Consider the following 16,004-nt stretch of genomic DNA (forward strand, 5'->3'; position numbering starts at 1 on the left):
AGACAAGGGGCGCCACATGCCCCCGAGGGTTCAAACCTCTAACCTCCGGGCTGAGTGCCCGCCCTGCCTCCCTCCCGCTGGTCTCACCTCTTTGAAGGGCAGCGTGCCCGTCAGCTTGAGTCCCATCATCACCATGCGAGCCACCCAGAAGAACAGGATGTCGTGGCCCGTCTCCAGCAGGGTGCCGGGGTAGAACACGTTCAGGTCCTGCGTCTTAACGGGACACACAGGAAACAACACCGTATATGGCCATGTGCTGCGGGCGCCGCCTCCTCATAGGGAGGTGTAGTCTGACGTCACTGGTTGTTCCACCCGTATCAGGGATTCATCATTGGGAAAATGGATTATCGGCTATTGTAACAATTCTGCTGCATGGAAATTGAAAAGCTTTCCATTTTTGCACAAAATGGGTTCCCTTCTATCACTAACATTATTGTTTAAGCATTTTTGGTTGAAATAAAATTGTGATTTTTTTTTAATGATTAATTGCGAATATTTTCATGTTGAGCTATAGATTGTGGATGAATAAGCACAGAAAGGTACACTATGCAAATGTTAATGCTTTATTTGTTTTAAACGAGACTATTTAGAAATGGGCAATGGGGAAATACATTGCGTTGGACAGAGGGTGGAACACGAAAAACGGCAATGACGTAACCACTACACCTCCCTTTTGCAACGTGCTAGTGAAAAGTGGATGTTCTCAGTTGAAATAATGATCACTGAACTTGTAACAAAGATCCAGTGTTTCCTTTGGCTTGGCTGTGCTATGATGATCACACGGCAGACGTCACACTCGTCGACTCAAAGCAGGGTTTATTTATACAATGCCGGTGAAAGTATCACAATGTTGAGCATAGCCAACATTCCACAACTAAAACTAAGGCATGGATATTCTGGAGCCGTCTCATCTCGCACTAATGAGCTGCTTCAACAGAGAGGACAGAGCCCTCGGCGTGGCGTCTTACCTCGTTGGGCCATCCGAAGATGGAGAAGGGGAAGATACCAGACGAGAACCATGTGTCCAGAACATCCTCGTCTGAAGCAGAGGAGCAAATGATCATGACAACTACAAGTTCATATGCATCAACATAATGACATAACCTTTAAAAAGAACTGCCAAGTGAAAAGGCTGCTGGGCCTCACCCTGTCTGAGGGAGATCTGGTCAGCGGACACATTGAAGCGCTTGGCTGCCTTCGCTCGGGCCTCCTCCTCCGTCCTCCCACTCACCCAGTAATGACCGTCCATGTCCTGCAGGACAACAGATGACACACAGTAAGTAAAACAATTTATAAAAAAAGGAAACTGCAGAACAAGCAGACATTTTCTTGAGAAGTGAAAGCCTCCGGTCTCTGGCGATCGAGGCAGACGTGCCCCCTCACCTCTCCCGGTTTCACAGACGGGTCATCGACGGACACAAAGTAAGCGGGGATCCTGTGACCCCACCACAGCTGGCGAGAGATGCACCAGTCCCTGAGAGGCGAGAGCAGGAGGAGGAAAAGGGATGAGTTTTCAACTTAACCATCAAAGATTTGGCATAAAAAAAATGATAATAACTAAACAGGAAATTTTTAAATTTTAAATCTAGAAGAAGCCGGTCCGGTCACCTGATGTTGTCCAGCCAGTTGAACCAGGTCTTGAGGTGGTGTTCTGGGATGATTCTGAGCTTCCCCTCCCTGACAGAGTCAGCAGCCTGCTTGGCCATGTCGGCACAGTTCACGTACCACTGAGGCTTCAGCAGGGGCTCCACCACGTCCTTAGAGCGACTGTCGGGGCACACGGACACGGGTCAGACAAGGACCTCATGGAAGACAACATCTTCAGACAACTAGTGCACCATCACACACACACGTTCAGTATACATGTCACATTCCATTGAGCCGAACCTTAAAATGGCCTATTTTAGAGCGAGGAGTGGCCAAAATGTGTCCTCACTTTCCCCAAAAGTCCTAATTTATTTTCTCTCAAACTGGTCCACAGTGGAATGATAAAAGTACACACACTCGCACACACACACAAACACACACCTGCAGACTGGCACCACCATGGGATTGTCTTTGATCTCTATAAACTGGCCTCTGGCCTTCAGAGCCTGCAGCACGGCCTTCCTGGCGTCAAAACGCTTCATACCCTGAGAGCGAGAGAGTGAGAGAGCGAGAGAGAGAGAGGAAAATGAGTCATGAGTTTTTACCAAACAGATAATAAGCAAAAACAGACATAGAGTCACTTGAGTCACATTTAGAATGATTTAATAGTTAAGGACTCTTACGCATTGTGGTAGACATCCGTCTCTCCTCCAATACTCTTTCCCACAGCCTCTCCCTTTGTGTCCACCTCGAATATCCATTTACCCTATCCCATCTTCCTGTCTCACCCCTCCTTCCCTCACCTTTCTCCAGCCCCACGGCCCCCATGTCTCATCCTCCTATCCTCCCTCTCACCCCACCCCTTTTATCAGGTATAAAGAGCGACGTAAAATGTTATTCTGGGAGCCACTTCCAGGGTCCCAGGCCAGGCCAGGACTTCCGGTCGAGTCTTCTGAAGCCAATCTCCTGTGTTTAACCTAATCAATTTGTAACAACCAACTATTGACCAGCGAATGAATTCCTCCGGCGTCCATGACAGCATCAAAGGCAAGTATTCCAGCACTTGAAAAATGTAATCCAAATGTTCGTCTGGATAACAGTGCGCCACACGGCAGCCTAAAAGAGTCTGCCGCCTTGACCAAAAAGTGTCCAACATGACAACAATGCCACCAACATTCTGGTGAAGGATAATCTCTCTAACCTTAGTGTGTAACAAATATATTTTTCCTGTTCAGTCTTGGGACAGTGCAAATTAAGCGACATACAAATTCCCTGTTAGTATAACCCAGAAGTTGTTGAAATGGTCCAACATTTCAACGGAGAGGTCTGGGGGCTGACATCTTGATTAGAGTCGCATTTGATTCATCATGACTGTGCTCAGTAAACAGAAAGACTCTGTCTCCCTCCGAAGAAGTTGGACCATTTCAACAACTTCGGGGTTAAGTGTTTGACAAATAAGTGGCCCGGATTTTATGTTTATGTTAGAAAATGCTTCCGAGTAAGTAAAATAAAATGACATGACATGACGACGCCCGGGAGCTCTACAGTTAATTTCAGTCGGTGTTGCCCGGCTGTTATATGAAGCAAGCTAAGCGTAGTGGTACTTATACCACCAGGGCTACATCTGCTCCTCCCTCCCCATCAACATGGACCCCCTGCAATTTGCATAGCGCCCCAACAGGTCCACGGAGGACGCCATAGCCCATGTGCTGCACACAGCAGCATCACACCTGGACAAGAGGCAGGGGAACTATGTGAGAATGCTATTCATCGACTACAGCTCGGCATTCAATACCATAGTCCCCTCCATACTCATAGCCAAGCTCAGGGACCTGGGCTTGAACTATGACCTCTGCCAGTGGGTCTTGGACTTCCTGACTGGCAGACCCCAGGTGGTGAGAGCAGGCAACTGCACCTCCTCATCCATCACCCTCAACATAGGGGCCCCCCAGGGCTGTGTTCTGAGTCCCCTCCTCTACTCCCTGTACACACACGACTGTGTGGCTCAGCGGAGTAGCAATACAATCATCAAATTTGCTGACGACACAGTGGTGGTGGGCCTGATCTCTGCCAACGACGAGAGGGCCTACCTGGAAGAGGTCAAGGTCCTGGCGGGATGGTGCCAGGAAAACAGCCTCTCCCTGAACGTCAGCAAAACAAAGGAGATGATTGTGGACTTCAGGAGGTCGGGGGTCAAGGACTACAGCCCCCTCAGCATCGACGGGGCACCGGTTGAGAGAGTCAACAGCTTTAAGTACCTCGGAGCCTACATATCCGAGGACTTGACATGGACCACACACATTGACAGTGTTGTGAAGAAGGCACGGCAACGCCTCTACTTCCTCAGGCGCCTAAGGAAGTTCCAAGTCAGTCAGAAGATCCTTAAGAACTTCTACTCATGTACAATAGAGAGCATCTTGACTGGCAACATCACCTCCTGGTTTGGGAATAGCACTGCACAAGACCGAAGCAGACTACAAAGAGTGACACGTTCAGCCGAACGCACAATTGGAGGGGGGCTCCCCACCCTCCAGAACATTTACAACAAGCGTTGCAAGGGCAAGGCTAAGAGAATCATTAAAGACTCCAGTCACCCGAACAACTGCCTCTTTGAACTGCTGCGGTCAGGCAAGCGATACCGGAGTCTCAAGGCGAGCACAGAAAGACTCAGAAGAAGCTTCTATCCCCAGGCCATCAGGCTGCTAAACGAACAATGAACACTACACAACAACCACCACCAAACGCACATAGCACACACATCCACACGCACACACTCACTTTAAACAAACACACTGTAGCACCCACTCCACACACTTTATAGCACACACCCACTTTAAACAAACACACTGTAGCACCCACTCCCCACACTTTATATTTATTGATGAAGGATTGCACTACAACTCGTACACCTTACTGTAAATTGTACCTAAATTGTACCTCATCCCATTTCTGCTTTGCACTATATAGTACTGTACATTAGTACACTGCATAGTATTGTATATTATATGGTAACTCAGAACATTGTACATATGTCTATACCGAACACTGTGACCTCATTTTCTTCTTCTAAATTACATGCTATACTATGTTATTTGATACTATCTTGTCTAGCACAGTCTCTGGAGCGTAACAGTAAGAAGCATTTTGTATGAAAGTATTCTGTACTTCTGTATGACAACTATTAAAGAAACTTGAAACTTGAAACTTGAACCAGCGATATCCATCCCTGCTGTAGACCTGTGTGGAGGGGAAAGAGACGTACCAGGAAGGGAGCAGGGACGTTGATCAGAAGACCGTTCTCATCCAGGATGTTGATGAAGGCCAAGTTGTGTCTCACTCCGACATCGTAGTCATTATGGTCGTGGGCTGGGGTGATCTTCACAGCACCTGGGGAGATGGGAAGAGGTGTAGATGAGGAAAAGAGGCATGTTGTAGGATCTAGGATTGACCCTGAATACTTCAATCAATCCCTGCTATGGTAATCAATGCCAAAATCACTATTTGAATGAATCCTTTTCTTCTCCTGCAAGTTCTTCAATGGATCCATTAAAAAGAAAAGTGCCTACATCAGCATAAGAAACTAGTTATAAAAATAATAATCCAACATTCATTCTTCTCAGACAAGGAAATGTACCTAGTCGTGAGAACCTTTAGAAAACCTACCCCATAGTTCTCATTTACATGCCACATTCAAACTTTGAATGCAGGATGAAGCTTTGATTCTTTGCTGATAATTACTACTGGAGCTTTGAAGCCCATAAGATAGTAATTGGAACAGTCCTAACAGGATGTCAATTTATAATAATAATAAATCAAATTTATATAGCGCCTTTCATAGAACCCAAGGTCGCTTCACAATCAGGACAAAAAATAGGGCTAGGGAAGTAGGGGGGGAAAAGGGGGATGAGGGAAGGTAAGGGATAATGGACCTAATCTAATCTAAACTAACTGATGGGGAAAAGCCTTGGTGAAGAGGTGTGTTTTAAGAGCAGTTTTGAAGGTGTCCAGGGTTGGGGCGTTGCGGATTTCGGGGGGGAGAGAGTTCCAGAGCGTAGGGGACGCCACGCTGAAGGCTCTGTCCCCAAAAGTCCGTAACCTGGTGCGAGGGATGGAGGGGAGACCCAGATCGGAGGATCGTAGGTTCCGGGATGGAGTGTGCTGGTGGAGGAGATCAGACAGCGGTATCGAGGGGCGAGGGCATGGAGGGACTTGTAGGTGAGGAGCAGGAGTTTGAAGGTGATGCGGAACTTGACTGGAAGCCGGTGGAGGTGGATGAGGGTGGGGGTGATGTGCTGCCAGGGCTTGGTGTGAGTGAGAACCCTGGCAGCTGAGTTCTGAACATACTGGAGCCTGTCCAGGGCTTTGCTGGGTACCCCGAACAGGACTCCATTACAGTAGTCCAACCGGGAGGTGATAAATGAGTGGATCAGGGTCTCAGCCACAGAGTCTGAGAGTGAGGGTCGGAGACGGGAGATGTTTTTGAGGTGATAGAAGGCAGACTTGGTGACGGATTTGATGTGAGAGTGAAATGAAAGTGTGGAGTCAAGGGTGACGCCCAGGTTACGGACTTCGAGAGACGGGGAGATGGAACAGCCGTCAACGTGGAGGAGGAGATCTCCAACCTTCCGGAGCAGTGCTTGGGGACCACAACCATGAGCTCTGTCTTTTTGCTGTCGAGTTTCAGTAATTTGGTTGACATCCAGGTTTTTATGGCGTGGAGGCAGTTGACTACAGACTGTGGGGGGAGCTGGGAGGATGGTGAGGTGCTGAGATAGAGCCGAGTATCATCATTTATGCATAAACTCGTGCACTGTGGTATCTGCAACCACCTGTCTGAACAGGCTGACTGAACATATCTGAAATCTACTTTGTACAGACAGGGTCTGGACCCCATTGACTTTGCAGTAGTTTGTGGCTAACTAGCTGGAGCCAATATGAAGAACAGCATGGATCTAACTAGCTGGAGCCAATATGAAGAACAGCATGGATCTAACTAGCTGGAGCCAATATGAAGAACAGCATGGATCGCGCTGAGAAAGACTCTACTGATCGACAACAGCATTTTTTTATTGGATCTGGGGGTCATATTGATACCATCAGTAGGATATCAGAAAGAGACAACACATTGTATGTCATCATGTACAGTGTCCTTTAGTGGTGGGGGAAAATATCGATACAGTATAGTATTGTGATACTTTGCGTGGTGATACTGCATCGATAAAAAGAAAATGCATGTATTTATTTTGTTGTATAAGGAAGTTGCATTGTTCATTTCAATACCTGTAATAGTACAGTAGTCCACACACACTCAGTTAAGTTGGAATATGACTGTAATACAAACAGTTGAGTTTGTCAGGTACATGCAACACAGATTACAGTGTTTACATCCGTCTGCTTGAGAAAATACCATTTGCTGCAATAAAAATTATTGCAGTGAGATGAACAGACTGAAAACCTTATTTTATTAGATAAAACATGTTGACAAAGTTTTACTTTGCAGTTGAAAAAGGTAATAAATCGCAATATAAATATCGCAATACTCAGCATATCACAATATACTTTGAATCGCAATACTATCGTATCGTGACTTAAGTATCGTGATGATATCGTATCATGAGGCCTCTGGTGATTCCCACCCTAGTGTCCTTTGAGTTTGACTAAAAAACCCCTGTTCATATTATCATGTCATATGAATTAGAATACAGCTATCTGTTACATAAGTCCTATCCACCTTGTATTTATCCAGCTGTAGTATTGTTTATAGTGGTACAGTCTTCCCCACTGGTACAGTCTTTATTGTTTATAGTGGTACAGTCTTCCCCACTGGTACAGTCTTTATTGTTTATAGTGGTACAGTCTTCCCCACTGGTACAGTCTTCCACTTCTTAGGTTATTGATGGTGGCTGGTCGGGGTGCGTTGGATACACTTTGTCAGCAGTGGAAAAGAGTTATAATGTCAAGACAGATTGACATTAACTAAATGCAAATATAAACTTGAATTTGGCACCACACTGCCTTGCTCATTATTAGCCAACTTAGATAGCACGAGGCTTTACTTAGCCATATGCCAACAATAGCTAACCAATAACCCTACTAGCCATGTTGACGTCCTAGTGTTCAACTCTGCCTTGAGAGGAGAGCGGGTGCACTCGTTTATTATTCCCAGGTTGCCAGGCAGTTTGCAAAGGTCTTGAATCACCAAAAGCAGGGTTCCTCCACTTGGGGTCATGAAAATATACACAGCACATTTGATGGCAATCTGGCCATTACTTCTTTGAGATCTTCCGGGGACAGATACTGTATGAACACGAGCCAGAACACAACCTCTCAAAACACACCGACATGCAATATAAATATGACAAACTCCTACTATGACTCCAGGTGACCAGGTTCTCGTCGGGGCCCCAGGGTTTGGAACACCCTGCCTGAAAGACTTCAAAGGAATTCTCATTCCATGAACTACTGTGTGAATGGTGTCAATAAAACAAAAATAGGCCTTTTTATAACATATTCCTTCCGTTTGGTTCTTCTTGACGAGTGTTTGTTTCTATGCCTATTTCTCCCTCGTTATTGTGATGTTACCTTTGTTTTTATCTTGGGGTTTTATTGCCGTCTTTTTTAAGACTTTACCCCCCCACCCAATATGAAAGCTCATTGTTACCCGTTCCAAACTGCATGTCCACAAAGTCATCGAAGACGACGGGCATCTTGCGGTCAGAGAAGGGGTGCAGCACCGTCTTGCCCTTCAGGTGTTGGTAGCGGGGGTCCTGCGGGTGCACGGCCACAGCGGTGTCTCCCAGCATGGTCTCAATACGGGTGGTGGCCACGACCACCTCCTCGTCTGGGACACACGGACGGAGACACAGAGAAAAGTATTGATCGTTGCTGTTGGGCCTACAGTATGTCAAACCCGTTTGTCCAAGGGAAGCCACAGATGCGATTGGAGGATTAACAAAAGAGGGCGGGTTGGAGATACATCCCACACACCTGTAAGACAGTATGGCACGAACACTGCTGCCAGGGTTTGGGGTTCGATTCCCACTGGGGCCACCCATGCTAAACTAACTGTATACATTTGTGGTATGCGAGTGCTTTGGCTAAATGTGTCTGAGAAATCACATTATGTAAATGGTAGATATACATTTTTTTTAAAGAACAATCCTCATTTAGAATAGTCTTTTTTCACACACCTGATCCATCTATTTTGTAGGAGAAAGAGACCAGCACTCCAAACTCAACTTTCTCCTTGTAGCCAGGCACAGGTAGCAGAGTCCTGCCAGTCAGCTCCTTCTTATCCACCTACAACACAACCAGCACCCTGCTTTAGTCAACACACCACAGCCTGCTCAGCACCCACCCACATGGGAGAACTTAAGTGTCAGAGAGCCACACACACACACACACACACACACACACACACACACACACACACACACACACACACACACACACACACACACACACACACACACACACACACACACACACACACACACACACACACACACACACACACACACACACACACACACACACACACACACACACACACACCTCAATGTCAGAGATGGCCGAATTGAGGGTGCAGGACCAGTTGACCAGCCTCTTGCTCCTGTAGATCACACCCTCCTCATGCAGGCGGATGAAGGCCTCCTGGACTGCATAGGAAAGTTTCTAGACAGAGAGAGAAACGTAATAGCAGTGCGAGAGTGTGTAATATTGCCATAGGCTTGGTTCAAAGAACACAGTTTCCCATCCTTACAGGGTCCATGGTGAAGCAGGCTCTGTCCCAGTCCAGAGAGGAACCAAGCTTCTTCAGCTGATGGTAGATACGGTCTCCCTTCCTGGAACACAAACCAGCATAAAGTCATTGTGTTTTCAACCCATATAGCGCTTTTATCTAAAGCGTTTTACACTGTATGCCTCACATTCACACACCGACGGTGGAGGCAAGCATGCAAGGTGGCAACCTCCTCATCAGGAGCAGCTGGGGTTAGGTGCCTTGCTCAAGGACACGCCCGGGAGGAGTCAGAATCAATTACCTTCTGATTACCAGACAACCACTCTACCTTTGTCTCCTCCTTAAGATTCTTCATAAGCCATCATCCGTCCACCCACCCACCCACCCATCCCACCCATCCCTCCCTCCCTCCCTCCCTCCCTCCCTCCATCCATCCATCCATCCATCCCTCCCTCCCTCCCTCCCCCACCTCCTTCACTCACTCATTCTTCCACTTCCAGATCTCCTGGATGAACTTCTCTCTGCCCAGGTCATGGCGGCTCATGCCCCTCTCTCTCATCAGCTTCTTCTCCACCACCACCTGGGTGGCGATGCCAGCGTGATCACAGCCCGGGTTCCACAGGGTGGTCTCACCTCGCATCCTGTGCCTGGATGGACAACAGTGAAACAACATGACCAGATGAGGAACCACAAGAGTTGGTCAAGAGTTGGTTTTTAACAGCCAATGTGTCTGGTGGTTTCATGTGAATGTGAGATGGACACACCCTCCCAAAGGGTTAATGACGTTCATCAACCACTCCCGTCAAATCCTGAAAATGGACATACCGTTATATGGTTCTTCGTCTGAAAAATTCAATGAATAAAACGTGTTTTATACTTCACATGGTCTGTGCAGTTACACAGCATCAACAGAGGCCTTGCACAGAATGGCTCCCTGTAACCATTGGTAACCAGTTAAGAAAATGCCTAATTTCTGTGCAGTGGTAGAGTAGGTAAAACACTGGACAAGCATGTTATTACTGTTCTACTGTGACTTGTTTACAAGATCCAGTAATAAGACACCAAATTAGTATGGTTTTGTTGATATATTTCTCAAATTATATCAACACACAGCAACCATTGCCATGTACAAAACAATGGCTGCTATCGTTACAGGGTCTGAGCGCAGGGCACCTCCAAGATCCTGTGACAATGACAACAGGGTACCACACACACAGATCATCCCATTGCAATGATTGGCATCGCTATGGTGACAGATTGTGCCCTCTGTTCTCCGAGCAGCTATGAGCACAATAACTATGAAGCGACCCGACGGAGACCATGCACACAGACCGCACCGTGAAGAGGGCACAAACCACAAGAAGTACCAAACACATTTCAGGATCAGAGGGGTGGACTGAGATCCTACACTGCCAAATCTCAGTGAAAAAGATTAAGATATTATGATGAGAATCTTTTTAATGTAATCGTGAAAAGACGGCTACCATCTGGTCAGGGAATCCTGGATGGCGTTGGTGAGGGCGTGGCCCAGGTGAAGAGATCCAGTCACATTGGGCGGAGGTATACACATCATGAAGACACCACGAGGGTTTGGCTCGCTGATACTTGTCCTCTGTAGCGTGTGGGGAGGAGAGGCACGTTAGAGCAGCCATACTGATGGCACTGTACATTTACAATCCACATCGTTTCTGTCATGCTCCAACTTCCAACGTCTGATTACGATTATTTTCAACTTAAGACCCTATTTTTTACCATCTTTTTTTTTTATCCACTTTTTTTTTAATCCTTCTTTTCTATTTTTCTCCCATCCCAATTTCGTATCGCCAATTCTCCCCTTCAATTCTCCCCTCCCCTGTCTTGAACGTTGCTAGACTATGCCTCCCACTGGTCGGCTGTAGTGAGGATAGAAGCCTTGCATAACGTGTCCCCTACGGTACACAAGGAGGCAGCCTGTCGCATCTTTTCACCAAACAGCGCGGACTCTGTGGCGAGGAGTAACGTGTGGGAGGCTCACGCTGCCCCCGATACTTCCTGTCTCTGCTGTGCAGGCGTCACCCAACCGACCTGTAGGAGTCGCTGTCCACAACGTCCAATCCCCACCAATCGACTTTCCACCCGCTACCTCTGCCAATTGAGATAGTATGACGACTGGCCCAAGCCGCAGGCAACGCTGACTAGGGGAGTCGAGACCGGAGTCTCTTGCATTGGTGACGAGCGCAATCTCCGCTACGCCACCCAGCCGCACCCTATTTTTTACCATCTTGATAATTTCATATCATCTTTTATCATAACGATCAATGTACGACCACAGTCTCGTCAATTGGACCACCACAATGTCTTAGAACTCTTTGGAGGGTCAAAAGTAATGCTGTGGAGGGCTGCATTTGACCAGCCCTGGTTTAGTGAGTCCAACGGGACACCAACACAACAGATTAAGAATGTTAGCAAAAAAATACAAAATGTCATTTTAGAGTTTGAGTCATATTTGGAGGATTTATTCATATTTGTAGTCATTTATTTGTACTATTGCACACGTGACCCATTGTACTGCCAACTTGAGCATCCATCAGTCATCCTATTGACAAGACTTTGGTTGGAATAGACTGGTATGAGAGAAACGAGGTCTAGGTTGAGAACAACAGCAGGATGCCTCACCCCGTACTCTGGCTTAAAGTAGCCCTGCTTCTCCCACCACGGGTACCAGACTGCCTCCACATACTGGGGGCTGTAGGAGTCAGGGAGGGGGCTAACCACGTCTGTACACACAAGGGATGGACAGATACATAAACATGTAATTATGACGCAGTTCTCTCACATTGGTAGGGCTGTCTTAAATACTTCGAAGCTCCGTTCGATGGGCATGGGATTCGAATGGGAAAATAAAATTTGAATATATTAAAATAATAATAATAATTAATTTTATTTTTTTTGTGCAAAATCAACTCTGCCTCTCTTTGTTAACACATTGACCGCCGGGGGTTGTGCCCATCTCATACCCCTCTCTGCCACCGTTAAAAGCCTATGGAGATGTTTACCTTCTTTGCAGGGCTATAACTTTTTTAATTGTATTGCTATATTGACATTACTATGGCCCATTCAACATCGATTATCCATCGTTCAGGATGTGGGAACGTTATACTTTTTCATTCATACATTGTTGTGTTAATACCTTCGAGAATATAAGTATGTTTTTAATCTTTTCTGCTGTAATTCCAAAAACGCTAGTTATAGGCCCTGACGCATTATGATAGATTATCGATTGGCGTTTCTTTCCTATACACGCTATATTAAAAAATCCAAATGTATATGATCGGTATACATTATGCTTCATCATGCGTGGAGGAAAGGGGGGGGGGGTCGTTTATAATTCCTTGATCATCAGTAACGTAATATCATCTGATATTGATCAGATGGTTTGCAAACAAGGAAATGCACAATCAGGTTGAAAATAACATTAGCGTCCTCTTACCGTGCGCCAATGATACTGGAGGAGAAAGATCCCAATTATTCGACGCCGATCGCCTAGATCCATTTCCGGTTTGTATGGCGCAATAAACACCAAAATCATATCGATTATTAAGTTTAGAAAGCGATCCATATGTACTATAGTGTCTGTCAGGAGTCCCGTAGCGAGATGCGACTGCCGCCGATGACAACATCCGGTTTTGGCGAGAGTGTAACTCGCCCAACCATCCACCAGGCGGCAGTATTGAGCCGTTGCAGTCCCATCTAGGGTCCCACTAGGGCAGGGGTGGCCAACCCGCGGCTCGCGAGCCGCATGCGGCTCTTTGCCCGTCAATGTGCGGCTCTTCCACCCATAAAAAAAAATTAAAAAAAATTAAAAATAAATATTTTTTCTTTTTTTACTTTTTTTTTTGTCACTCATTCCATAAGGACGTAGAATAAACATTTACAATTTTTTTTTTAAATGGTCCATTTGCATGTTCTTGGTATCTGAATCTAGGGACATAATGGATCAGTGTCAGAAATAGTGTGTCTGTTACTAGGCTTGAGTAAATTGTAATGAACCAAAGGAGAATATCAATTCTATTTAAAAAAAAAATTATCTTTGACTGTAAATAACACCATGCTAAAATTGACCAGACCTGAAAAATCTAAGCAAATGAATAAAGGGAAGATGATTAAACAGAAGGTTTTGTAGATACAGTACTGAATTCTGCCATCTTTTTTATAATGTACATTTCTCCACCATTTTTCATCATATTGCAACACCGTTTTTTGCAAGACGTTCACAGAAAGGTAGAGAAACTAACTGCGTTCTGTTTTATGGCAATAACGTTCAGGTTTGTGGGAGATAATCCCAAAAAATAAGAGAAATTAAAAAGTAAATCCAGAAGTCAGATGATTGACAGGGGCTGGTGTGAGCTGGGTAGGGTAGTTTTTCGAAATTTGAAAGCCCTGAGTCTCTTCCTTCAAAAGACTACACTCACTTTTGGCTGTGCCACTTCCTCCTGTCAATATGCGCCGGTTTCCGACTCAATGCCCTGAGATTTCTATAATCTTATATTTCACTAATAACAGTTCAAATAATTGGTAAACAAACATAATGCTGAAAATATACACTTTTACTGTATATCTCGGGCTTAAGAGGTTAACCCTGTGAGGCCCAAATTAAAAAGAAATGAGCAACTTCAGAGGCCAGAGGGTGGGACATATAAACACATTTACTATCAAATAGCATTGTGAGGCTGAACAACAGGACCAATTGACTATACATGTGCTTAAAGGGGAACTATCTTATAAATGGCTTTTTTCAGTGTTTACCATTGTTTCTTAGCTATGTGGACTTATATTAATAGGATATATGTCTCTAATTCTCATATTGGCGAATTCTTCCAATTCTCCTCTCACAATATTCACCCTCACTGAACTGAGTCATCTGAAAATGTGCATATCTGTGATGTCAGAGATTTCTCAGCTGCATAATAATGTGGCAGTTGATGTGGCAGTTGGCACCAGGCCACACAGTGGTTGGAGCCCAGCCTCAAAACGGCTTAAGATCTTAAGGTAGAAAAATGCGGTTTTTAGTACTTGATTAGAAATACAAAACAATGCATTTTTTTTGAAAAAAACCTAGGTGTTCCATAGACTCACAGGAATTGTGTAAAAGTGCCCAAATAGTGAAAGAAATAGTAAAATAGTTCCCCTTTAACATTTTTTAAATAATTTTTTTTTTAAATGGCTAAAAGTGATTTTGTAATTTTGCAACCGTGGGTCTCACAGGGTACTTTTAACCCTGTGAGGCCCAAATAAAAAAGACATTAGCAACTTCAGAGGCCAGAGGGTGAGACCTATAAACACATGAAGGGTGCCGTGACTGAAAAAAAAGGTTGAGAAACGCTGGTATATGGTGTGGCTCTTTGTGGTACCACAGTCATTTTTTTGTGGCTCTTAGTCTCTGACTGGTTGGCCACCCCTGCACTAGGGCATCAGGGGTTGGGTGGATGAATTATGAATGCCATGGCGAAATTTTTTTATATTGATCTCAAAAACGCTGTACAGCGATGTTGGCGGTCAACGCATGGCGGGCAATAACGCTAAAAAGCGATTTTGGCGACCAATGTGTTAACTACAACAAGAAATGCTGTTTGTTATTTAAGATGAGGTCGGACTCGGCACTGACAGATTTGTGTTCATTGTGCTGCTTTTATAAAGCCTCAAATGACTGCTTACAATATTTCATGAAAGCAAAGTGTTTTGTTTGTCTAAGATTTAAAAAGGTTTAAACTTTACAGCACTGACAAAGTTGAACAAAATGCTGTACAAGTCCCGCAACATAATATATATATTTCTTTTTATCAAATAAAATAAATATATTTTTTTTTATCTCGAAGCTTCGAATTAAAATCTAATCTTGGCCCGATGCTTCGAATGCCAAAAAAGAATTCGAAGGTCAGCCCTACACATTGGAAAGTAGCAGAAACAACACTCCTGACACACACGCTGAGAAGAAGAAGGAGTAGAAGCACCTTTCTTGTGGCCGGGCGGTGTGGGGGTGTCGTATGAGATCACACCCAACTCCTTCTTCTCAGGTTTGGCTTTTTTCTGGATGGAAAGAAAATGGAAAACATAAGTTTAGCCTGCTCAGGTTGGGATTGTTTTCTACCATGTTCCCAACCTGAGCATGACATAAGAGCAAAATGGCCACTGTGTGAATATGGTCAATAGATAGACAAACAAGACTATAATATAAAAAGAATAAAAAGCTGCCAATAGATCAATGTCTACCTCTGTCTGTGGCTGTTGCTTCTTCTTCTCCTCCATCTCCTTCTTCTTCTGGAACTTCTCGAGCTTCTCCCTGTTCTTTGCCTCCTTCTTCAGCTGCGCTTCTGTCTTTGGTGGACCTGAGAGCGGGACACATGTCCAGAGATCACGGTTCGATGGTGGACCTGAGAGCAGGACACATGTCCAGAGATCACGGTTCGATGGTGGACCTGAGAGCAGGACACATGTCCAGAGATCACGGTTCGATGGTGGACCTGAGAGCAGGACACATGTCCAGAGATCACGGTTCGATGGTGGACCTGAGAGCAGGACACATGTCCAGAGATCACGGTTCGATGGTGGACCTGAGAGCAGGACACATGTCCAGAGATCACGGTTCGATGGTGGACCTGAGAGCGGGACACATGTCCAGAGATCACGGTTCGATGGT

General features: G+C 45.3%; 1 protein-coding gene across 1 annotated transcript in view; it reads right to left on the reverse strand.

Moving 5' to 3' along the window:
• Positions 1-16,004, reverse strand: part of vars1 (valyl-tRNA synthetase 1) — a 66,216-nt gene that overhangs the window by 41,423 nt on the left and 8,789 nt on the right. The window contains exons 5-20 of the mRNA XM_084337021.1: positions 15,578-15,693; positions 15,319-15,394; positions 11,984-12,084; positions 10,813-10,940; positions 9,811-9,975; positions 9,350-9,431; positions 9,142-9,261; positions 8,778-8,886; positions 8,249-8,428; positions 4,850-4,974; positions 2,029-2,132; positions 1,609-1,767; positions 1,384-1,474; positions 1,147-1,252; positions 969-1,039; positions 88-213 (exon numbers count right to left, since the gene is read on the reverse strand). Of these exons, the coding sequence (XP_084193147.1) occupies positions 88-213; positions 969-1,039; positions 1,147-1,252; positions 1,384-1,474; positions 1,609-1,767; positions 2,029-2,132; positions 4,850-4,974; positions 8,249-8,428; positions 8,778-8,886; positions 9,142-9,261; positions 9,350-9,431; positions 9,811-9,975; positions 10,813-10,940; positions 11,984-12,084; positions 15,319-15,394; positions 15,578-15,693 (1,859 nt within the window). The remainder of the gene's footprint in view (positions 1-87; positions 214-968; positions 1,040-1,146; positions 1,253-1,383; positions 1,475-1,608; positions 1,768-2,028; positions 2,133-4,849; positions 4,975-8,248; positions 8,429-8,777; positions 8,887-9,141; positions 9,262-9,349; positions 9,432-9,810; positions 9,976-10,812; positions 10,941-11,983; positions 12,085-15,318; positions 15,395-15,577; positions 15,694-16,004) is intronic.

This window comes from Notolepis coatsorum (assembly GCF_963971535.1).
Source record: "Notolepis coatsorum genome assembly, chromosome: 19".
In the NCBI taxonomy this organism is placed as follows: domain Eukaryota; kingdom Metazoa; phylum Chordata; class Actinopteri; order Aulopiformes; family Paralepididae; genus Notolepis; species Notolepis coatsorum.